This window comes from Etheostoma cragini, chromosome 12 (assembly GCF_013103735.1).
Source record: "Etheostoma cragini isolate CJK2018 chromosome 12, CSU_Ecrag_1.0, whole genome shotgun sequence".
In the NCBI taxonomy this organism is placed as follows: Eukaryota; Metazoa; Chordata; class Actinopteri; order Perciformes; family Percidae; genus Etheostoma; species Etheostoma cragini.
In genome coordinates, this window is record NC_048418.1 from 23,233,730 (window position 1) to 23,259,915 (window position 26,186).

Consider the following 26,186-nt stretch of genomic DNA (forward strand, 5'->3'; position numbering starts at 1 on the left):
GGGTGCCTGTGTGTTTGCTGGAAGTTTCACGTTGCATTTTGAAGCACTACTGGATTGTGTTAAGTGAGCACAGATAACCTTTCCAGCTTGAGCAGATAAATATAAATATGTTTTCACGTATCGTATCTGCACGCTCAAACATCCAAGTGAAGTAACTATAAGTGAAACACATGTTTGAGTGGAGGAGGGCTTTACCAATCAATGCATGAGAAGCATTGATTTTTGTTCTCTTGGGACTAATGTAGCTGGTCACTGTCTGCCATTTGTTTACCTCGGCGTTGGTTCCTCAGTGTAACTGCACTGCAGCAGCATGCAGTTGTAATTTATGTATTTAATCAAAACAAAATGGTGAGTTTACACCAAAGGGTGATTATCAAATGGAGCACAGACACCACAATGATTCTGGCTGGATTTGGCTGTATCACTCGCATCACAGCAGCGATGTAACCTGCGTCACAACAGGTCACCTACACATTTCATTTAGCGGATTCAGAAGATGACAATTCAATCAGGAGAGACACGTTTGCAGATATGCTAATGAGGTTTATTGTACAGCTCAATAAAAGTCTTTGGCGATTAGACTCCACCGCTATACGAATCTTTCGTATATCTACAGTACATAGGGGTAGAGAATCATCAGCCCCCCCGATGGAATCTAGACACCGGTGGTGGCGACGAAGTAGCCCGAAGACCAGACCGAAGGAGGCTCTGGACCGGTCAGCTGGAGTAGATGACTGGAGGTGGAAAGGGGGGGTGGAGGGTTGCACTCTTTGCCTGCAACGACAGCTGATAGCAAAGGGAGAAACAGCTTTTTAAAAGCAGGGTTGCGACTCTGTGATTGGCCCTTGCTATTTGTGCATGATTCTGATTGGTTAAGCAGGAAGGTGAACGCCTCCAATACTTGATTCCAGTGATTAAATTAGGTCTTCCTGAAAGAATTTACGTTGAGCTGCATTTAAATTAGGAGAGACTAGTTGCATGTATTTTAACAGTTATACGGAGCAAAAAAAGTCAATTTATTAGGATAACAGCTGAATTGATTTAGGTGTGCACTGATAAAAAGTTAGGTCTTTTAAAGTCTCAAGTTTTTACGCTGAGCTAATGGTTGTAAATGCAATTCTTCAACTCTGTCAGTGTCTCTTAAAACCAAGAGGATAACAGACCATGAAGAGCCAGGAGAGGATTCTGCTTCACTTCTAAAGCTACAGTATGAAGGAACAGTGAAATCAGATGGTGTAGTGTCTCGAGTGAAAACATGCATACTCCTCCCCTGAACTGAGGGACTTCATTAATTAATTCCATTTATGTAGCGCTTTATCATAGACACTCAAAGCGCTTCGGGGGACTCTCTAACACCACCAACTTGTAGAACGTACCTGGGTGATGCGTTGTAGCCTTACGATGCCAGACGCTCACCACACATCAGCTTGGTAAAGAGGGTCGGGAACATACTTTTAGGGGTGGGGAAAACCAATATCCCATATAATATAATATATAGCAATATTATATCGAAGGGTGCAAGATTATATTGACTCAATATTGTTATCGCAATATCACGTTGAGCAGTATTATATTGAGGTGTGCAAGATATATTGACTCAATATTGTTATTGCAAAATCTCGTTGTGCAATATTATATCGAGGTGTGCAAGATAGATTGACTCAATCATCGTCAAGATCGTTATCACAATATGTCGAAAGTGCTGCGACAAGTACGCAATATTTTGTTTATTTTGTGGAGCGCTGCGTCCCGTCCGTTGGCTGTGTGGCTTAGTTGTGTTTGATTTAGAGCTTGCAACACTACAATGATCATGTTTCATTGGCCAGTTACCGTGCCACTTGCACATGTTAGTGCACGTGAGCGCACGGGGCCACTACGTGACGAACCCTATGGACCGCACCAGGTGGGTGCGTATTTCAATAGCATGAGAGTAAGTGAAGAAATAGGCTGAGACAACTAAACGGAACGAATCAGAGAATAGAAAGAAAAGTTGTGTCCTGTTATCTTTATTTATATATGTTATACTGTCCCTACCAGTATAACATGTCCTGTTCTGTAGACCTGGTCCTTATTTATATATTTTACATTAATGTTAAAAAAACTCTTAAAGGGACATTTTCGCGGCATGTAACCTTTAAAAAGTGTATATTATGTCAATGGTGCGTTCACAACTTCTTTCAGGTGCATTCAAATGGCCAAAAAGTTATTGCAGGTTTAAAGTTGTGTGTGTGTGTGTGTGTGTGTGTGTGTGTGTGTGTGTTTTTAAATGATCTAGTACATTACATGATAACAATCTGTTTAAATTGGGAGATCAGCACTATTTCAAATGAACAGTAAGCCAACACCACGTACTAACAACATATAAGCCAAAACTTATGAACTAATAACCTATTCTCTAAATGTACTACCAGTTGGCAACCCAGTTTGTTAACTGATTTTTTATTATTATTTTTTAACAACGAGCAGTTAGCCAGCAGAGATAAACACTGCTGACCGGGACGTATTTATGCTGAGCTGTGATCCCGGGGGTCTCCATGGGAGCAGTCTTCTCCATGCCGGGTCTTCCTGTGGCAGCTACTTCCTGTCTGTTTCCTGTTTGATGGCCATCACAAAGGAGAGGGTTTTTACCATAGACAGTTAAAGGAATAGACCAACAGATCCTGTTGTTCTAATAGACCAGTGAAGTCTATTAGAAGCTCTTTTCCAGTGATGGCTGAGCGTTACTGCGCAGCCTCCAACTGAGCTTGACAACGTAGATGTGACGTGAGCAACGTGCCTGAAAGTTGTAAGTCTTCTGGTAGCCGTGCAAGAGAAATCTCAATCATTCCCAATCAGCAGAGACGGAAAACGTAGGTATATGTAAGGCGATAACATAGACACAGGCTAATTATTGCTAGCTAAAATGCTAGTTAACAGTAGTAATTAAACCTAAACAGCTGATGGAAGTCCAAACTGTCTGCGAGCTTCTCCAGACAATACGGTGGTTTGTTGGCTATGGGCCGCTAAGCCGCGTGGTTATGACCCAACCGTTAGCCTATTTTTACAAAAGCGTCTGCTACGGAGCCATAACATGAGCTACAAGGTAATGGAGCCTTTCATACATTGTCGTGTTTGTTTAGAAATAAACAACAGACGAATAGATTCTTTAAATGCTTCAGATGTAAAGTTGTTGTTGCTGTCAAAATGGCGGCAAAATGAATGGCAGTCAATGGAATGCTTAACGGCTGGTGAGTGCTTCGTAGCATTAAAATGGCGCGATAGGAGCTACGCTTAGCGAGAAGAGGCTAACTAACTTGGTTTTTACTTGACAAGGCAGATTTTCATCTCTATAAAAACTTGCTGTCTGTTCTATTGTAGCCTGCTCTTCGATTTATATTATGTCGTTAGAAACCTAACTTTCCTAACCTCGGAGATTAAAGGTCATCTGATTAAACACAAAGTGCAAACTTCCATTACCTAAAACCTAGCTTACCTAGCTTGTATCTTTTTCAATAGTTTCTGAGGGATTTCTCTCTTTAAAGAGTGGACTGTAAGTCACCATTTCTAACAAAAGAATCCAAATAAATTCACACAAATGTTGCTTAAATTACCAAATGTGAGGCTTCTTTAAGTACAGCTCCATTAGTCAACTTTATAGACAATCTCACATTCTCATTGGATCGATTTAATAGCTGTGAAAAGACGCAAGACTGGTTAAACACTAGATGTTGATGTGGTTTTCATGATCTATTTTCATCAGCTGGCGCTGGGACATAGCAGGGCTGCACTAACCACACAGCCACTGGAAAACTACCAAGGTTTAATGGTGTTTGAGCTTTAAATATTTAATTTCATTATGTTGTTTTGTCTCTACAGTGTTGTTATTTCTGAGCATTAAAAAGCAGAAAGCTGTAGCTTTAAGATACATTCCTTTATGGTCCTTTTGTTTTTTTCAGCGTGATTCAGAGGCAGGCAGAGAGGAAATGACCCCATGCACCAGTAATACACACTTATACTCGAGTGTTACTTAAGTGTCACACACACACACACACACACACACACACACACACACACACACACATTCCTATACAAGTCTTGTCTGACTAAAGTGATGGGCTAGAGGTGCACAGATGACAGATTGATGACTTGTCTAGTATAACGTTAAGTCACAACGTGGTTATCAACAAAGTATGATGAAGAAAGCCCTAAAGTGTAATTCTGTATGTACGCGTGCACGTGTCTGTCCAGCTATTTTCTTCAAATCAAATTTACTTGACAAGGTAACGGGATTAGAAGCTACTCTATCCTTTGCAAAATCCAATTCCACCTACACACAAACTTGACACACACACACACACACACTGTGGCTTTGTGCTCACAAGATGTCATGTGTGGATCATCAGTAAGATAAGGACCAACAATAGACACATGACATTGGTGCGCTTATAATAGTGACAACTGCCTGAGAACTTCTACCGCTAACTGACCTTACGGCTCAGAGTGACTCATTTTCTTTTATTTTTCAGTGAAAATATACTGTAGCTCAGGAGGTTTTGTGGTGTATGAAGTCTTTTCTGTATCTGTGTGTGTGTTAGTGTACTGTATGTACGCAACAAGCTTTGAGCAGGTTGTGGGCACGATGGCGAGGCTCTGAGCTACAATGAACGGGAGCCATAGCAACAATAACAAAGGCATGAAATAGAGAAAAAACAGCATAGTGTTTTTTGATTGTCTACATGCATTCAGTGTGGATGATGGGTTATGGTTAGGGTTATAGTTAGGGTTAGGTCATAGAATATCATCTGTAACCTAGGGCGCCCTCTTCATTTCTGTGTCTTTCTCTCTGCTCAGATGCAGTTCCAGAAGAGCTGGCCGAGCCTTTATACAGGGACCAGTACAACCAGGAGCACCTGAAGCCTCCGGTGGCCTGCCTGCTCCAGTCTGCAGAGCTCTACTGCCGGGCGGGAAGCCTGATCCTCCGCAGCGATGCTGTCAAACCTCTACTGGGACACAACGCTGTCATCCAGGCCCTGGCCCAGAAAGGCCTGTACGTCACGGACCAGGACCGACTGGTCACTGAGAGGGATTTGACCAGCACGCCCATACACATGGTGAGTGGAGAGGTCCAGGACCTGAGTATGGGATTGAAAACATGCCGATTTTTCTGCTGGTTTTACATTGTTACAATTGGTTCTAATTCATGTTTTTTCTGCATACAATTGTACAATACATGTACACATGGTGACAAGATATCAAATCTGGGATCAGGGGATTTATAGCTCAGTCTGTTCATTTGCAAATGCATTCATATGCTCACAAACATGTGACTGCGTAAGCATATAAATCAAGGCTACGAAGAAGGATTCATTTTCATTAATTGAAAAAAAAAGGTCAAAAACTAGCAAAGAATGTCCAACACGATTACCCTTAGGCTGAGATGACATCTTCAAATTGCGTGATTTGACTAACTAAAAGTCCAAAACGCCCTAAATCAGAGAAATGCAGCAAATCCACACATATGACAAGCTGGAACCAGCAAATGCTTGATAAATGACTTCCATCGACTGATTTATGAGTCAGCTGATGGTTTCAGGACTACACTAACAGTGGATGGTACTGTGTGATTTAGTGTCTTCCCCTAGGAAATACATAGGTTTTATGATTGTATGTACGGCTCCATGTGTCTGACTGTTAAACCGTCCCCCCCCCCCCCAAGATCTATCCTGTTGAGAGAGAAACAACCGCTAATGACAGGTTTCCTATAGCAACGCATTACTCACTGTTCGGCCCCTGTGTCATTAGACCGCTCCGTGCAAACATGCCCTAGAGATGTCCTAGTAGTACAGTATGTTGTCAATAATGTGGGGCAGCATTGAATGGAAGAACATAACATTGCTGCAATGGACAATTATCTTCCTTATTGATTCATCGTAGTCTGAAAATTCATTATTTTTTTGCCAAAGTAATGTCTTTATATTGCTGTTTTGTCCAACTAACAGTCCAAAACTCAATTTTTTTTGACTTTACACTGATTTTAAACAGAGATATGCAGAAAATCCTAACATCCAAGAGGTTGGAACAAGCTAACTTGGGGCATGTTTGCTTGAGAAATGACTTAATATAACTTATAATTTCCTGTTTATTGACTAATCAATGAGTTAGCTCGTTTTTAAGCTGTAGCACATGACACTACCACGTTTTACTGGGCTGTGTAGAGAGGATTCGATTCTGAGCCCCCCCCCCCCAAAAAAAAAAAAACATGCATTTATGGTGTTTTAGTCATGGAAGAAAGGTGAGTCAGTGGCAGCAGATCCAGACACACACTGCTACCACACGCATGGCTGGAGAGCGTGCACGTCTGCCGACGCCAAAAGGTGTCTGCATTGCAGTGCACCCCCTTCTCCGCTCCCTCCCTCTCCGGCTCCCACTCTGTCTCCCTGTCTCTCTCTTACTGTTTCCTTCCTCAGCTCTCTCTCTTCCACTCAGGTTTTTTTTTTTAATCCTTTCCTACCCCTACCTCTGTCTTATCCAAACACTTACTGTGGATTAAATGAGAACATTGTTATCTTAATTGAAGCCTGCCAGTGTCAACGCATGTTTCTCTCTCCCGGTATTTTATTTGCCCTCTGCTTGTGCTCTCCAGTTTTTCCCTATAGCTCTAGGGGGTAATTCAAAGTCCCTAGTCTGGGTCATTTTTTATACTTTTTGATTGATTGTGCTCACAACATCACTCATTGATGAGGTGGGAATGATGGGCGGTGATTAGGTGCAGCGCTTAATGATCCCATGTCCTTTCTCACCTATAAAAAGTGCAAGTGTGTGTCTATACATCTCTCTTGGTCACTGCGATTCTGTGTGCATGCAGGTGATTTAGCGCACACTTCCATTGACAGTGTTAAGTAGACAAATGGTACCCGCAGCCCATCGACTCCCTATTGACCTTCATTTGTGTAACACACATCAATCTTTCCGTCCTTATTGTTGCTTTGTGCCCTTCTGGAATCATCAAATGGGCTCTGCAAAGTAGAGGAACTGCCCGTGTGTGTATTTGTGGACTCAGCATGATTACTTCAGTCATGCCAAAGTCGAGGCTTTTCCTTTTGGGTTATCTGCCGTGAAAATGATGACCTCGTGATTTTCCAAATACTGTGCAACAGAAGAAAAAGTCAGTCAGGGAGGAGGAGGAGGAGGAGGAGGAGGAGCAGGGTGAATGGCTATATAGAGAGTAAGGAGGAAACGTGGGGGGAAGATGGAGAGTTTCGGGGCTGCCATTTGGTTCAGGAGTTAGCTGGAAAGTAGAGCAAGAGAAGAGAGGGAAGGGTGGGTGTGGACGTTTTCAAGAGGACGAGTGGAAAGGGGGAGATGGCAAAGAGCTGTGGAAAGCAGGGAAGGAATGAGTTAAGGAGAGGGAAGGGTAAGGTCTTTTTGGAGGGCGCGACAAACATGTATGTGCCAGAGAACGGGTGGGAAAGGCCCACTGTTGATCTGGAAAGAAGGGAGAGGAGGGGACAAAAGGGAGACGACGGGGGAGGAGAAGAGTGGATTACATGGAGGGGAGCAGGGAGGGTTGAGGAGAGGAGGGATGATGTGCGCTACTGCAGCACTGTGGAGGGTGGGGTCTTACAGTGTGTTAAGCCTGGTGCGCACACACACACACACACACCCTTCAAAGAGCTGTCAGACCTCCAGCAGTATGCATGAGATCTGTGAGTTCACTAGTTTCTTTTTGACCTCAGTTTTCTGTCTCGCACACAGCCACCTAAGACGCTAAGACGAGAAATTGGAGGACAGGAAGCTGTAGTGCTAATTGAAAGTTCCTGCAGCGTGTGTGTGTGTGTGTGTGTCTGAACACTTGTGTTGCTCAGATGTGGGGCATTTATGAGTGTGTACCTGCATTGAATGGACACTTTTGTGGAGAAAGAGGCTACTTTGATTAACTGTTTGCTCAGCTGTAGTGTTCTTTTTACTATAGATGCCTTTGATCAAGGGCACACACACACTCACACACACACACACACACACATGCACACACACACTCACACATGCAGCCGTATGTACACAACAGTAGTGAGGATGAATACCGATGCCCCTGTTGGAGCGTGTGCATGAGAGCAAAGCAGCTCTTTACAGCTCTTTATGACTTGCATCTGCCATTTTCACAGCCTTATAAGGCCTGTCTGTCACCATGAGTGGTTCACACACACACACACACACACACACACACACACACACACACACACACACACCAAAGCAGGTCTTTGTGATGACATAATAGACAGCACATGGCTTTTAAATCCATGCTGTAGTGTCAACAGTAGGGTTTTTTAGGGGGATATGGCAACAGTCTGTAAGCGGTCTGTCTCCTTCTCTGTCTCACGTGCACACACCCATATGTACATACACACATGCATGTTAGATCTACATGCAATGTCCTATTGAAACAGGGAGAAAACAGTGACACAGACAAACCTACACAACACAGCGAGGAACAATAACTTGGTAAAAAATGTGAGAGTCACAATATCACAATCTAACACACACACGTGTAGATGTAGCATCAAAGTAGACCTTTGCCTTTGTGACATTTAGACGATATTAATGTTTAAAAACTGTTATTAAAGGAACAGTTTCACATTGTTGGTAATACACACAGAGTTGGATAAGACGATTAAAGACAGTGGTGTAAGTTTTAATTACGACGCTAGCTTATCTTAGCAAAAAGATAGGGAAGAAAAGCTAGGGGATAAACATAGGAAAACAGCCAGGTTTTATCTAAAGTTTAATAATCTGCCTAGTAGCACCTTTAAAACAGACAAATTAACATGTTTTATCTTTTGTTTAATCTGTCTACAAATAGAAACATAAAAAGTTACTCGCTGTAATTATTATACAGTAAAACTATTATACTATTACTCTAAAAGTCCGTCCCCTCCTCTCCCAAAAATGTATTAAAAAAAAAGAGAAATACATAATTCTCTGCCTTTTTTGACCCCTGCCTAATCATATTCATATTCAAAACATTCTGTCAAGTGACGTTCTACATATAACTATATAGGCATACAAAATTACAATCCATGTTTGTGTTTCAATTAACATGTTAATTTACAATAAAACATAAATTAACAAAATGGTTTGTCATTACCATTTAAATGCATGTGGCTTAACACACACACACACACACACACACACACACACACACACACACACACACATGGATGGGCACTGGGCACACACCTTCACAAGCTTAGCAACATTAAAGATTTAGAAGGGTTTTATGCAAATGTAATCAGAAGAGCTTCAATCACAGAAAAGGCTCAGTGGGTTTTTATGAAAAATGATGTTTTCTGGATCTCCAGCTCCAGTCTAAGCTGCTGGGCCCCGTCTCTTAGTGGTTCCAGCTGTAAGCCAGACCGGCAGCTGGACCTCCTGGAGAAGAATGCACGTAATGTCAAATATCTGACTTTAATATCCTGAAGATGCAGGAATTTCGAAAACAGCGTCTGCAGACGGTTTCAATGACATTTCAATATCAGGCTAAAATCCTATGTTAGATTTGTTTCTTTATTACATGCCAGGAAATAAATGATCTGAGAGAGAAAAAAGGTCGGCACCCAAGCTTTTTAGCAATGTTTCCGCACTGGCTGATCTGGAGCTTCATGCCAGTGTTTCAGTTTGACTGTTAAAAAAGGGTAAGATCATTTAAAACGCAATAATTTAGATGCGGGTTGGCGGCTACTTAGCTAACGCTAAGGCAGCGCATCCATGCGGTGACAATGGTGTAATGATTCAAATGGACTCCCAAGACAAGACGGTGCTCGCCCGACTGGCCAATAGGAGCGTGGCCCCGCCCATGACACTATTTTCATAGTGAGAGAAAAATCCTGAGAGCAAGAAATTGCATCGAGAGCAAAGACTTAGGTTTGAGAGCAAGTAGAAAAACTTTTTTTTTTGATTGAATTTTTTTTCACACTGATAGCCACAAATATATATTTGTGATTTTTAGAGAGACTTTTTTTCCACGAAATAATTTTTAAAATTTCAAATTTATATTTAAACTTTTTTTTTTTGTCTCAAATATTATTATTTTTCTAAATTTCTTTCTCTGAAATATATTTTTTTTACTCTAATAAAATGCTTTTTGCTATCAGTGTGATAACTTTTTTTTCTCAAATATTTTTTTTTTCTCTCAGATCTTTTATTAATTTATTTTATTACATTGCATGTAATAAAGAAACAAATCTAACTTCATACAATCCAAATGATCCTGTTTACCCATTTAATACTCTACACCTCAGCACTTGTTCCCATAAGGAGTCTGTTTCTAGCAGCCATGTTTCTTCAGTACACGCTGTTGGTTTAGACTGGAACACAAACCTACAGCAGTTTTGAGTCATAGCGCTGGATCAGTTGTTGGTTGGATGGGAAACACTTGGTCACACTGGCTTTTCCAAGAGGCTCTGTAGTTCTGAATAGAGCCCTGTGCTTGACGGGACCGGCTGTGGTGGGACGAGGTCTCACTGCTTTGTTTACGTCTGTTGGTTTGGGTCACCTGGATCATGGAGCGCCTGACTTTAGGTGTTTGTTCAGTTAGGTTGCACAGATACACACACACACACACACGCATGCGGGCACAAACACACATGCATGCACAAAGACACACACTTGCACCGAGACACACACACACCTGACTTTAGGTGTTTGTTCAGTTAGGTTGCACACACACACACACGCACGCTCCCACAAAGACACACACACAGACACATGCATACACACATACACACACACACACACACACACAAACGCACAAAGACACACACGCACGCACGCACAAAGACACACAGACACACACACATACACAAGCACACAGACCCAAACACACACACCTGACTTTAGGTGTTTGTTCAATTAGGTTGCACAGACACATACATACACACACACACACACACACACAGACACACACGCACAAAGACACACACACGCACGAACAAAGACACACAGACACACACACATACACACACACAGAGACCCACCCATCTGTCTTTTAGGCAATTGTTCAGTTAGGTTGCACAGACACACACACACGCACACATTCACACAGACACACATGCACACACAGACACACACACCTGTCTTTAGGCGTTTGTTAGTTAGTTAGTTGGGCAGTTAGGTTGCACAGACACACACACACACACACACACATGCACACAGACACACACACGCACACACACGCACACACTCATGTTTTGGAGTTGACATGGTGGTGTGACAGGAAAGGGAAGGGGAGGTCTGGCAGTCTGACCGGTCTGGAATGGAGTAAGAAAGGCCGGGAGAATGTCGAGCTTTGTGTGCTGTAGGGATTGATGGCCGGTAAAACGACATTAGGTAATGTGTGCACTATAAAAGTACTTACTGTGTATATTTACAGAGTTTAGGAGAGTGTTTTAGGGGTGTTGGACGGATCTCACCAACTTTCTGGTGTCCACAAAGTGTCCTCAGTTGACATCCCAAGTAGGTTTGAATGTTGAATGAAAACTTTTTTGGCAACTCTTTGCGTAAAGTGCCCAGACTATGAAAGAAAATCACATTATCTGGGATTTGGAGTGTTATTTTGTGTCTCTGGTGCTTCCACATGCATTCAAACTTGGGAAAAAACCTATCCATGCTGTTTTGATTGAGATACGGTTTCTAAATGTCCTCTGTCTTCAGTCTCCGGGTGAGCTGACGAGGTGGCTAACGGTAGCATGCTAGCTCGTTCTCAATAGCAAAACACTGCTACATCACACACTAGTTGACCATAATCTCCAAAAGAACTACTTCCTGTCCCTGTTGTGCAGGTATTCCACAAGTGGCCCTCGTCTAGAAGAAGTCTCCCAGCTAATCCTGCCTTGGACTGACCAAAGTTGGAGAAAGAGTTATCTAGCTGATGTGATCTTACCTCGCTACTGAGCATGTGCGACTCCCAATAAAAATAGTATAGAAGTGAGATGTCTCACTCTGTAGCTAAAACAGAGACCTAAACACACAAATGAAATCATGTAAACCTAGTCTGGTACAACCTTAGAATACAAATATGAACCTAAAATTGAGCACAATATGGGCTCTTTAAGCACACACACACACACACACATAAACACCCGTGCACGCACACACACAAAGTGTCAGCCAGGTGTGAGGCACAGAATCACGGAGAAGCACAACATGGGAATATAAAGTTGGCCCCTTATTGTTATTTTGATGCTTATGGAAAAAAAGTGAGAGATAAAAAACACAATCCTTGCAACGCTCTAATGTTTCTACAGAGTTCCCATCTGGCGCTCATAGATACCCTGATGATGGCCTACACTGTGGAGATGGTGAGTGTGGAGAGGGTGATGTCCTGCATCAACAGGTACTCCTCGGCTGAACCTCTTCACGGTGACGGACACGTCCAGGAGCTGCCTTATGACACCGAGGATGCAATCGCCACCTGGATCAACAAGGTACGCATACACACAGGAGCACATTTGTGTGCACGCAAAACCACGAGGACATGTGCTTTCCCACTTGCAGAGGACAAAAACTGTAAACACCCTTAAGCCTTTTCCAATGTAACACACAGTTCTCTGTTTTACGTGGGAAACAGAAGACACGAGAGGTGCTGGGAAGACTGTTAGTGCTCAATTCTGCCACAACGCTGGTTCAGATTCTCATATGTTTGCGAGAAGAACTGGCACCAACCACATGTTATCATGCCAGAGAGAATACAGAGAGATAACAGACTCCATTTAACGTCCTCTGGTTTGGGGGAGTAAAATCAGACCCGGAGTAAGCTGGAAGCTTTAAGAGGGCATTGTGGTAGTTAAGTCTCTGTGATTTCATCTTTAGTTTATTTCACCATTTTACAGTTTATTAAGCCATTTCAAATTGTTTTTACTTGCAGGAGACTTTTGACCCAATTGTCTCAAAATATATGATGCAAATTGCATGGCATGGATTAGTTAAACACACAATGATCGCTGCAAAAGCTCATTTTCTCCGTTTTCCAGTCCAGGACAGAAAGATGGATTAATTCACAAATATACACACACATTTAAAAAAAAAAAAAAACATGGGATTGTCTTTCTTCATCTTTGAAGTTCTTTCTACTTTGAGCTTGAGACTGAAGTCAACTGTGTGCTGTTATCATGTTCAAGTTTCTCCTCTCTCCAGCAAAGACTTAACATTCAGTCAGTGTGCACAAAACGCAATTTTGATGTTATTCTCTGTCTGTCTGTCTGTCTGTTCTGTATTTCTGTCTTTGTCTGTCTGTCTGTTTCTCTCTGTATGTTTCTCTCTGTCTGTCTGTCTGTTTGTATGTGCGTCTGTCTATGTCTGTCTCTGTGTGTTTGTCTCTGTGTGTTTGTCTCTGACTGTCTGTCTGTGACTGTCTGTTTGTCTCTGTATGTTTCTCTCTGTCTGTCTGTTTGTCTCTGTCTGTGTCTGTCTGTGTCTTTCTCTCTGTCTGTCTGTCTGTTTGTCTCTGTATGTTTCTCTCTGTCTGTCTGTCTGTCTCTGTCTGTCTGTCTGTCCGTCCTCTATCCTCTCTCCAGGTGAATGAACACCTAAGGGACATTCTTGTCGAAGAAAAAAAGCTGAGAGAGGCTTACTTCCAGGAGTCAAACACAACAACACACAAAGTAAGAGGACACACACATTAACCGCGCAAACTCATTCATCATTACATACGGAGCTAGCTTAGCTTAGCACAAAGACTTGAAACAAGAGGAAACGGCTATCCCCGTTCTGTCAAATGTTCAAAAATCTCCCTACCAGCACCTCTAAAGCTCACTTATTAATACTTAATATCTCTACCTTTGTTAATTTGGCCCACCCAAAATGTTAAAAAATGACTTGTGGTTTTGACATTACTGTTAATTCTTTGACTCCTTATTCGCAAGAGTCAGATGAGAAGATTGAGATCACACTCCACTCAGATATGAGTATTCATTTTCTCACCCAACTCCAGACAAGAAAGCAAACAAGTATATTTCCCCCAAAATATTTTCTTAGGAATAGCAAGGAAAACCAACATAGGACTTTTGTCCTTTAATATCTCATCTAATTATCTATCCTTATCATATCTAATTTGCTTTTGTTTTGAGTTGTATTTTCTGCTACACAAACTTTTTTGTCTTCTTTCTGTTGATATTACATTTTAAATATGTCCTACTGTTAATCAAAGGCATCAACACATGTCTGTGTCCACATAAGGCACACACATGGACGCACATGATACATACACACACATACAGCACAGTTCACAGAGCTCTGTACATCAGAGAAACAGATGAGCTCAGTCTCAGACCAGCTGCAGAGAAATGTTGGCAAGAGTCGCTAGCTCGCTGTTAGAGGAGACAAAGAAATGTGAAACAGAGTGAGAGAGAGAGAAGAAAAGTGAGGAAGGAAAATCAGAGAGAGGGGAATGGGAGAACTGACACCGGGGTGGGAGACATAGAGAGAGACACTCAGGAACTTTGTCAGCTGTAGCGAAAGGGACTCAGTGACAGACAGAGACAGTGTTGTCATCCTGCAGGCCTCATAGTTATGTAAGGTCCACGTGACATAACGAGTCAGTCTGCTGGGACAAACACACAGCAGTCGGCTACTGTCCTCTTCCACTCACTTAATCATAAAGCTACAGCACAAGGCCTTATCAGGCCATGACCCTCGTCTCGGATCGCTGCTCCTAAACACTGACCAAAGGGGGAAGGTTTGAAAATGGAAAACGGAATATAATCTCACTGCGAGCGTAGTACAATATAACTGTTGCAAAGTAGATGAGTAGGTAAACTTCCTGCAATTAAGTAGCAAGTCAAAGAGGATATCTCTTACTTAAACTCTGATTGAGCTGAATGTGTAAATAAATTGAACCTGTGTGGTTTCAATGAAAATTAGCTAACTGGTGTGCTAGCCTTTGTCTCGAGTCAAAGACCATGCTAGCTACTCTGTGAGGCTGTGTTGAGACACAGAGGTGCTTTAAGCTAAATGCTAAAGCTAGCATGGCAAAAATGTTCACAGTGATAGAAACATGCTAATGTTTGGAAAGAATGTGTGCCATTGTCACTGTCCAAAGTGAGGCAAGTGCAGATTTGAGTCGCGCATGCTTTACTTTGCAACTAGCGAAGCTCTGAGTTGCGCATGTGTAACATAGCGAGTAGTAGCATAACATGCTAATGAGAAACTTCTGTAGTGTCAATACATTAAAAATGTACATAACGAAGCTGGTTCACTTCTGGCCGCAAGTTAGCATCAAACAAAACAAAGGCTGTCAGTGGAATGGCGTTTTGAGCTAATGTTAGCAATTAAACAATCATATATAGCTTAAAGGTTTTTGAAATGATTTCCGTTTTCTGTTTTTGTTTGTAATGAGAAAAGTTTATCATTTCACGGATTTCACACATTGACAGTGAGTGAGCATGCGCCACTCAAATCTGCGCTCACCTCACATTGGGCAGCGACAGCCATCTTAGTTTAGCATGTTGCTAGTATGCTAACGTCTTCTAAATTAGCACCAAATGGCATAAGCCGATGGGAATGTCATTAATGTTGCAGGTATTTGGTCAAAAAAGTAGATTACCAAAGTTCTTAAAATTCATCCATTCATGTCCCCCTATATGAATATCTTGACCAAATTTCATGATACTCCTTCAAACGGTGGGCTAGACTTTTCACTCAAGACCTCCAGGCTTCATCATGAATATTTGTACAAAATCCAGCTGATATATAGCCAAACTTGTTTTTGATATATTATCAATCTCTAGAGCAAGGCAACTGTCTGACAGACTAACATTGCCATCCATAAAGCTACACCTCAACATGGCTGAAAACACATATTATCATAGGTTATGTCACTGCCCCATGTAAGTCGAGTGCAGATGTGAGATGCGCATGCTCAGATGTAAACGGTTTACGGCATAACGTGTCAGAGGAAATCCATAAAATAATCAACTTTTCTCATTACCAACAATAACAGAAGATGGAAATCAGTTCAAAACGTTATTTATGATTGTTTTATTGCTAACTTTAGCTCAAAACGCCATTCAACTGACAGCCTTTGTTGTGTTTGATTGCTAGCTTGTAGCTAAGCTCGCAGTCATTTCAAAAACGTTTATCTATCTATGACTGCTTGATTGCTAACTTTAGCTCAAAACGCCATTACACTGACAGCCTTAGTTGTGTTTGATGCTAACTTGTAGCCAACAGTGAACCAACTTTGTTAAGTAGGTCAATTTTTACTGTATACATAACAGAAGTTTCTTGTTAGCATCTTATATGCTACTTGTCGCAAAGGGACGACTCACGACTCACATCTGCACTCGATTCACATTGGGTAGTGACAGGTTAAACTGTTTAAATACAGCAGGTTGTAAAATTGTCACATGGTGAGTGTGTTCCCGCACTAAATTACCACTCTGTTCAGAAAGAGCTGCAGGATGTGACAAGTGGCTAAATAAGTTTGGAAGGAGCTTTTGTCTACGGGGAGTTTCTTGGCAACTTTTCTCTATGCTCATTGTTTTGTTTTGGTGTCTTTGTAGTTGTAAGTTGATAATACACATGGGCCATGTGACCATACAACCACAACCACACACTGATATACATGCAATAGACACACTCAGGCGTTGTCAAAGACGAGAACAAGGGAAGAAGGTCTTTTAATGCGTGTGGTGAATAAACTGTACACTCCGTGTCAGTCAGCTGCTTTCCCATTGGATGCTCCATCACACAGCTCCCTCTCTGCATTAACAACTTCAACAGAAGTCTATTCACTGACTAGGACATAATACTCAGAGGAGATCTTTTCATACACACACACACACACACTAATGGATAAGTGCAAAATATTTCTCAGTACGGAATCTATTCTGGGACGGAAAAAAAGTCTTTATGACGTGGTCTTATGACTAAATGCTCAGCATTTCTGTGTGTGGATAGTGTGTGGATGTACGCCTGTAGCTTTGATTACTTCCATGAAGGACGTTAAGTAGTAGGTCCCATTTTTTTTGTCTGTATATTAGTTTGCAACATACTTCGAAAGCTCTATTTTTGGATGGAGGCCAAGAAATGAGTGCAAATTCAAAAACGTTTAAAGGGTTTCCTCACAGTACAGGATGAAAAACAACTCTTATTGGAAGGATTGCTATGAAATGTTGTAGAGATATTTGTGTTCCCCATTTGAATAACCCTGCAGACTTTGGAATGCTTGAGTTTATGACCAAATACCTACAAAACTCCCATCTGTCTCAGGTGTAGCCTACTTTGTGTTTAGCGCTAATCAGCAAATGTCAGCATTCTGACACACTAAACTAAGATAATGAACCGCAAGTTAGCATTGCTATTGAGAGTATTCTTTTTCTTAATTTGTGAGACTGAAGACTAAGTCCTTTTTAATTGCGCCTTATGTGTAGATTTAAGTGCTCCACTCGTTAGTAAAATGTCAATCTCAAACATCTTCTTCTGGTTGGATTTTATATGTAGAGCCAAAGTTATGTGTTTGCAATGTATAATGTCATATGAGTTATATAATGTTATTGACAAATTGATTAAATGCAGCCTTTGCAGAAGTGTAGCATGCACTCTTGGACATCTTACTAGTGTTAAGAGAGGGATTCTCCCCCAGTCTCAGCTGCAATTGCTCAACTGTTTGCTCAATTGCTGCTGGCCTAATCCCTCTCCCACTCTCTCCTGTTGTTATCCAATCATCACCCACCATCAAGTCTCCTAGCAAATGGTACTGGAGATTAGTACCTGTAAGTCCATCCATTCTGTTCTGAAGAACTCCTCTTCACCAACCACCACCATCTTCCTCCCCTCTGTCTAATCCAAAACCCCATTCACTTTGTCCCCTCCAACTCTATTGTCATTGCATGTGGCCCTGAGACCCATCATGCACTGGTCAGATACCTCCCACCCCAGCCGTTGTCTCCATATTCCTTGGGAATCTGATTGAATCATATAGTGACCATTTTAAACTTGCCTCTCTCTCAGGGTCAAAACCTCTAATTGGAAGAGCAGTCCTGTAGCATTAGCCTATAAATACCAAGAAATAGCCAATTTATTTTTGTAAGACGGTCCACTTAAGACCTGAATCAGAAACAAATGCCACTGCCCCGGTATTGTTAGCTATGCATTTTCCTGTTTGGTCTGGCATGTCTCTTGTTGTGCATAAAAAAAAGTGGCAAGTTGCTTTTTTCTTCTATTGTATATTGTTGAAGAGGTACTGTAAAACCTGTTCATTCTGGGTCTGTGCAATTACAGTAATAAAAATGTTGACAGTGATTTTGAGTTTAACGATCAAAACAATGTAATCAAGTAAAATGATGATTTTGCACATTGCATTTTGCAAGTAAACTCTTTTTGGTTGTTTTGTCTTGTGTTTTGAAGGGGAATTCAAAAAGTTCAACGGGAAAAGTTTCCCAGTTAAAGGTGTTTTCACTGTTTTTTTTTAAGTTCAGTAAATGCAACATCCTTCCAAAGTCAATCAGTCAGTCAAAGAGTAATCGTGTTAAATAAAGCGTGATCACATGCACAGTGGAAGATTGAGAAAACAACTCATTCTTTTCATGCATTTCCCTCTTTTTTGCCTTCTAGAGAACTAACTGCTCCTCAGAGGCAATCAAAGGGAGCAAAATAGTGCTGAAGTGTTATGATTGCACCTCTTTTGATCCTTATAATTTAAGATAATTCAAAATAATTTAAAAAAAAAATTTCAGATGTTGTGTCTGACTATTTGCATGTTCAATTTAATCTGCATTATTTGCGTTAAGCCTGAAGCCCACCCTATGCTTCCTTCAAATTAACCATGTGTGTGTTTTTATTATTGAGTTGTAGGTATGTGTGTGTGTGCATTAGTGCATGCTGATAAAAGTGTTTCTGCAGACGCTGGTGTGTTTGCACCAACAATCAGAGAGCCAGCTGTATTATACACATCCAGCCCGATGACATGTCTTTGTGCCGTTGCCATGGTTTCAGGCTCGCTATAGGAGGGATCATGCCCAGCAGAGGGGCGCTCCATCGCTCCCCCTGGTGGAGAACCTGCTCAAGGACAACACAGACGGCTGCGCCCTGACCGCCATGCTGCACTTCTACTGCCCGCAGGCCGTCAGACTGGAAGGTGGGAACAACCCCCTCAATCTGTAACCACGCCCACCTGGTCGCACTAGCCACACCCTCTTTTGGTGTCATTCCAAACAGACGAATCAGTTCACTAATACAATTAGAAATAGGAGAGAAATGAGCTAACCACATTGACTTTCAGTATCAACTTGACAGCACAAAGGTGGCTCTTTTATTGTGGCTCAAGTAGTTTACTTAAATACAAATTTGAGGTACTTGTACTTTACTTGAGTCTTTTCTTGTCCTGCCACGTTCTACTTCTACTCTGAAGAATGCATTATATTTCAAAGAGAAATACAGTTTTTTTGACTCTACACAAACTTTGATAAGATATTTAGCACACAAAACACATGTAGTTTATAAAATACGATGTTTTATTGTACCTTAAACAACCCAACCTTTATACATGTTTTGATTGTTTCCAGTTTCTAAAATGTGAGGATTTTTCTCCATTGAGTAGAACTACTTTTAACATTTTCCCGATGATACTTTCATACTTTTACTTAAGTAAACGGTTCAATGAAGGTATTTTACTTGTAACAGAGTTATTGAGTTTTCAGTGTGATACTTTTACTCAAATGAATACTTCTTCCACCAACAATACATTTAAAGTTTAATAAAGTATAAACTATACATTACACATTGAATAGAGGGCTTCAAACTAAGCCTTTATTTTATGAGGACCTTTTTCATTTTGAGTATATAAGTAAGTATGTCAATAATGAGATTAAGGATGATATAAATGGAGGACATTGTTAAGGAAGTTGACACAAGAAAGACACTGTGGGACAAAGAGGGTTCAGGACCGAGTGTGAGACAAAGAGAAACAAAGACTGGTTTCCTCTCAGCTCGCCTGCGTCCTCATTTCTAAAAATGCCTTCAGTTGGGCTGTGATTGGTCATGAGGGATATGTGACGAAGGACCGTTAGAGGAGTAGCTGGCAGCTATTTCAAAGATAAACAACTCTCATGTCGGCGCTCTGAGTCTCTTGATTGGGATTGAATGGAGTTCACAGGGCGTACATACACATGTGAACCAGATGTGGAAGCAAGTTCATTTGGGTCTTTTTACTGGAAGCAATACAGAAAAGTACAGATTAACATAATTCCAGAAACCTCAGCTGCTCTAATGTTTGGTTGTCTGTTCCTGGTCCCTCTCGTCAGAGAGTAAAAATCCTGATGATTCATCCAGAGGGAGTTTGAAAACTTGTGTCATTAACTGTATCAAGGGTTTTGAGTGATTTAAATCAGCTACACATATGGTGCACATACTACTGTAGCAGGAAAGTAGGGTAATTTAGTTCTCGTCTACTTTTAAAAGAAAATGTAAACCATGCCTTATCTTTGCCTTGTCTTCCTGTCTGGTCTTTGCTATCACCCCTCCCCTGCGTGTTTGTGTGTGTCCAACCCCTCCCCTGGCGGAGCAGATATCTGCCTCAAGGAGACTATGTCTTTGGCTGACAGTCTGTACAACCTCCAGCTGGTGCAGGAGTTCTGCAGGAACAACCTCAACCACTGCTGCCATTTCAGCCTGGAGGACATGCTGTACGCACATGCATCCATAAAGGTAGGGAAGTAGGACATGGAAAGTGTTTGTTGTGTTGTATAATGTACAGTTACGTAAAGAAAGAGAGACAAACAAAGTGTTTGGGAGCATAAGGAGGGTCAGGGCGGGAAATTCTAAGTAGGCAAAAATGAGTCATGTAAGGAAAAGATTAATATTGAAGTGTGTGAGCAGGCTTGGTTCTTACAGGAAGGGTTGTTACTGTGTGTGTGTGGGTGTACAGACCCCCCCCCCCCACATTTAGACAGAGGACAGATTTTGCTCAAGGGACATTCACAGTCTTGACCCGTCCCCGCCTGCCTCCCTTGTTCTCTTCCCCTCCACATCCCTCACGACTTTTTTTATCAAACAACAAAATCTGTTGATTTACCCAATTCTTAGGCGGATATCTCCTTTCTGTACAACTTTTAAAGCATCTCTGTGCCATTTAGACATTAGAAGGAGCAGAGACAGTGTGGGTACATATTATGCAGGGACCGTGGGTAGAAACATTTGGTCACTGTCCGAGCTGACTGGGACTTTCCATTCTTTAAAACAACACAAGGCGATTTCCAGAATTGGGCAGTCTTTGCCCTTTTGCTCTGTATTCAATATGAAAATAAGTCTGTGTGTGCATGTGTTCTCGTTTAACTACTTTTGTGGGGTCCAACAACCGGGAGTCCAGTTTAATTGTGAGGTCCAAAATGTTGGACTTTAAAGGGCTGTTTGAGGGTTAAGACTTGATTTTAGGATTAGTGTTAGAATTAGGTTAAGGTTAGGGTGAGGGCGAGGGTTAAGGTTAGGCATTTAGTTGTGATGTTTAGGGTTAGGGTAAGGGGCTAGGGAATGCATTATGTCAATGGTGGGTCCCCACAAAGATAGTAAGAGGCACTGTGTGTGTGTGTGTGTGTGTGTGTGTGTGTGTGTGTGTGTGTGTGTGTGTGTGTGTGTGTGTTTGTGTGAGATTATGTGTGCATACCCCTTTATTTAATATACTACACAAAAAGAAGATGGCATTAAGCTGTCCTATTTAATGCAGTCTATGGTCTCAAATAAAGATGCACTTTATAGGAATAGAAATATTTTTGGTTTTTCTAGATCCCTGCTAGAATGTCAACAAACTGACCTGTGTGTGTTAAACAAGAGGTTTCCTACTGATGAAACCATCTGTGTAGGCCCCCAGAGCCACTGTGTTTACACCATGAATGAATTCATCATTGATTTGGGTTACTCACTCGCTGCTTTGTGCATCTATCTGTGAACGTGTGACATATTTCAACTAAACTCCAGATGGTGTCATTAAACCATGTCGACAATGAAACATGTACTGATACACACACACACACACACACACACACACACACACACACACCTGAGCCTGTTCCCTAGCAACAGCCGTGACCTTATTGATCTGTCAAAATGCTGTACAATATTGCGATTGTAGCTCAACTGACATCCGTACAGAGACACAAGGAGAGGAAGCTGTAACTGCAAAGAGACTGTGCTAATGACATTAATAAATAACTACATATATGACTGTAAGATTAACAGTGTGTGTGTGTGTGTGTGTGTGTCTTGCAGAGTAACTACCTGGTGTTTATGGCTGAGCTTTTCTGGTGGTTTGAAGTGGTTAAACCGTCATTTGTACAGCCCAGAGTCTTCAACCCAAACGGTACAGTACACACTCACAATAACATCAGCATCCCATTGCAACTGCACTGATGATGACAGTTTTTGACATGTTATGCATGCTAACTGATAACTCCAATAATTAACTCAAGGTTGCAGTTGAATATTGAGTATGTGGCCTATGTTTCCCTCTGCAGCCTGTGAGCCTGTATCATCCTGTAGAAAAATGGCTCCTGTGTCCAGTCCAGTTCAACAGAGCTATGCAGACAGACCTGGCAGTCCAGAGTGCACCCCTGCACAGGGTAAAACATCTGAGCACAGTTATTATGCAGGCAGAGATGTCACTATGCTAGCGTGGATTGGTTTGTGTTCCTCACTCGTCCATACAACAGGAGCCTTGGTATCACTATTTTTCTCAAAATAACTTTCACAAAACACATACTTTCCAGACTTTGCCCATACATACTGGTGTGGTGCATTTAAGCAAAATGACATCATCAGTACTATTTAGCTGTTACCTGGGGCATGAATACAAAACAGTGGAAGAATATGTGCGTGTGTTTTGAAACCAGACGCCCTCTAGGGGCTGATTTACAGACGTCCTGTCATGCTAATGCTACATTTGAGCCCTACACTTGAACATTTAGCAACTGCATATTATACAGTCGTATTTGTTTAGGCAAAAATCCCCACAATCCTGGAATATGTAAGCAGTACTCTTGCTTACACCTTACACTGTGTATGCATTTAAGCTCCTGTCTTCTTGAAACTAAACTACTCCACGTTTGTTGTTCTCTGGCGAAGTTAAGACATTTGATACATCCTTTAAGAAGCCACTCTGTGTCTTTAACAGGTATAATGAAGAGGTCAACCTCCATGTCCTACGTGGATGGCTGTGTTGGGACATGGCCCAAAGAAAAACGGTTAGTACCTTAAACTCCCACGTGTACTCCACTAAAGTAGATGACATTCATGTAACTACAAATGTGATATGGTCTGTTGTTTCCCTATTATCTAACAATACGTTCCCCTCCTCCCTCAGCTCCTCCTCTCGAGGAATCTCCTTTGAGATCCCTCTGGACGGAGACCTGACTTTGCTACCCGGTGAAGCTCCCTCCCTCAGCGGTATGACCCGCTCAGCCAGCAGTGACGGTCTCCAAAGTTTCAAAGTTCACTACGCATCCCGAGGGAACATGAAGCGCCACCTGTCCCTCGGGCCCGTCGATGTCAACGGCCAGGCCAGACACATACCCGAGGAGGAGGAGGAGTTCACCTCCCTCAAACCCCTGGGGCGCAACAACACCTTCTCTGTCATGGACCAAAGCAGGTACAACAGAGTCATCAATCCTCTAAATTGCCATTTGGTCAAATTAAAGGAACAGTTTAGATTTTTATACACAAGACGAATCAATGGATGGCTTCAAAACCAAAGTACTTTAATTTGCATGGGTATTAGAGGTGTATAAATTATCTTTATTTATGTTTATTTACAGTACCAATTGTTTACATATACATCTGCAATATCGTACTTTTACTGTAATATGCAATTACTTCCCACTGCACTTTAATTTGATTAGTTTCTGCCCAAACTTCATTTGTACTACCTCTAAATCCATTCTTATACTGCTCATTTTAACCTAACTTATTATATGTATCTATCTGTAAAAATTCGGTTCATAGTAATAGCCATCTGTATATAAGTTCATAGTACATATTCACCTGTAAATCTTGTCCACAATACTTGTTATCTATATATATTATATTCATAGGATAATCTAGCTGTAAAATTCTGTTCATAATAGCATTCATTTCTACATTTATTCAGTAGATATCCATCCTGCACTTATGAAACCATTATATATCCCGCACTTACTGCTGTTGCAATTCTGATTAGACCTAAACTGCATTTCATTGCCTTGTACATGTACATGTGTAATGACAATAAAGTTGAATCTACTCTAATCTAATTATATATAGATGTATGTAAGTTTCAAGACTTCAACGTGCTTGTAAAGTTATTATAGCTAGACCCCACGAAAAAGTTTGATTTCAGATGTTCTTAAATCCATATGTTACTTAAAGGCTCTGCTAAATCTCATTTTACAGGAAAAAATATTTTCAAACTGCATGAAAAGACATAAAGTTAAGAAGAACACCCAGTAGTTTATCTTGATCTGGGTAAGCAGGAGAGAAAAAAACCCCAAAGCTGACTGTTACTTGAACAACAATCAGTTAATTTACCCAAACCTGTCTCTAGGTACTCCAATGGAGTCCTCCCGGACAGCAACCACAGCCAAAACAATCACCATGGCAACTGTAGTGGCCACATCAGCCCATCCACTCCTCCAAGCATTGAGGAGGCCCTGAAGATCATCCACGACACAGAAAGGCCCCATGCTAGCCTGGGTGTGGGGGACGGAGACAATGGCTTCTTTCTCCACGGCGCCGAGCCTTGGGACCCTTCAGACCCACCAGGGGCCCACGGTCAAGGAGACGACCCGGACTCAGCTAAGGCTCGGCTGAACGACCATGACCTCAACTCTGTGTCCACTGATGAAGTTGACACAGGAATTCACGTGAGGACCGAGGACATCCAGAGCTTGGATGAGGACTCCTCTTCTCTGAGAGACTATTCAGATATAGACCCAGATTGTGAGGCCATGACCCGGTCCTGCCCTCTGCCCGACCAGCCAGAGAAAAACCGGGAAGGAGGACGGAAAGGGCTCGGTGATGCTGACGCCGAGGATGAGAGGGGAGAGAGAGGGGACAGGAGCAGCCCCTGTCCCAGTTCAGCACCCACAATCCCCAGGTCCTACACAGTCAGCCCCGTCTCGTCCTCCGGAGGCTCTGGAGGCGCCATGGTCCGGATGACCAGCTTTGCAGAGCAGAAGTTCAGGAAGCTGGAGGGACGGAGTAGTGGAGGAACCACGCCAGAGAGTTCAGATCTCAATGTGCCGTATACACACCTGCCAAGAAGCATTTCTTCTCAGGTTCGTCCCATTGTGTGTCCCTCATTGCCATTTTTATTTTAACTCCCGTGTAGACATACAGTCTGGCAAACTGTTTGTATGACATCTTTTTAACCGTGGCCATAAACTCTACCTTTGTTGCAGAGGCAGAAATTCAACTTGGAGTGAAGTTATTTGGCATAGAATAAATGCCACTGATCTTTTCACTTCTTTCTTCTTTCTTTCTAGATGTCTACACCTCCTTTGCCAATCACATCTCCCTCTCCAGTAACGCCATCCCCGAGAGACCCGTCCCACCTGATCGCCTCAGAGATGATTCAGCTGAGGATGAAGCTGGAGGAGAAACGGCGAGCCATCGAAGCCCAGAAGAAGAAGGTAAACACATATAAAGAAAGTAAGATAGTAGTATAGCTTTAAATGTTAATGCTCACGCCATGTTGCTTTTTTTTCCCATCTTCCAGGTGGAAGCAGCTTTCACCCGCCATCGTCAGAGGATGGGCAGAACAGCCTTTCTGAACGTAGTGAGAAGAAAAGGAATCACTGCCCCCCCCAGCCCCAGCCCAGGGGAGGCAGAGACCCCATCTCCAGAGCCCCTCACAGCCTCAAAGGGAAGCAGCCAGGCCAGCATGGATAGGGCCGAGAGATGCAAGCCAGACGGAGCAGCTCCGAAATCCCCCTGTGAGGATGGTGGAGGTGAGTCGTAGAATCCCCACACTCACATCTTGCATGTGTGTGTGTGTATATATACAGTGGTGCTCATAAGTTTACATGCCCATGCTTAAGTTAACTAAAAAGAGGAATATAAAAATCATCTTTTGTAAATAGATCTTAATGCCCTAATTAAAAAAGAAAGAAAACTCCAACCTTTTAAGGACACCAATTTTCTTTGTGAATGAATAATGTATTGTAAATAAATAAATGTTCTTCCTTAAAATA

At 42.0% G+C, this 26,186-nt stretch overlaps 1 protein-coding gene across 4 annotated transcripts in view; it reads left to right on the forward strand.

The window, feature by feature from the left end:
- The window catches only part of camsap2b (calmodulin regulated spectrin-associated protein family, member 2b), a 41,986-nt gene that overhangs the window by 3,989 nt on the left and 11,811 nt on the right, over positions 1–26,186 (forward strand). For 2 of the 4 annotated variants that reach the window (XM_034888757.1, XM_034888759.1), the window contains exons 2-14: positions 4,831–5,090; positions 12,279–12,458; positions 13,548–13,634; positions 17,712–17,744; positions 18,967–19,108; positions 20,537–20,676; positions 22,234–22,324; positions 22,479–22,583; positions 23,135–23,204; positions 23,324–23,608; positions 24,539–25,271; positions 25,479–25,625; positions 25,712–25,943. In XM_034888757.1, coding sequence (XP_034744648.1) covers positions 4,831–5,090; positions 12,279–12,458; positions 13,548–13,634; positions 17,712–17,744; positions 18,967–19,108; positions 20,537–20,676; positions 22,234–22,324; positions 22,479–22,583; positions 23,135–23,204; positions 23,324–23,608; positions 24,539–25,271; positions 25,479–25,625; positions 25,712–25,943 — 2,505 coding nt within the window. The remainder of the gene's footprint in view (positions 1–4,830; positions 5,091–12,278; positions 12,459–13,547; positions 13,635–17,711; positions 17,745–18,966; positions 19,109–20,536; positions 20,677–22,233; positions 22,325–22,478; positions 22,584–23,134; positions 23,205–23,323; positions 23,609–24,538; positions 25,272–25,478; positions 25,626–25,711; positions 25,944–26,186) is intronic. The other 2 variants (XM_034888758.1, XM_034888760.1) reach the window with 1 other exon arrangement.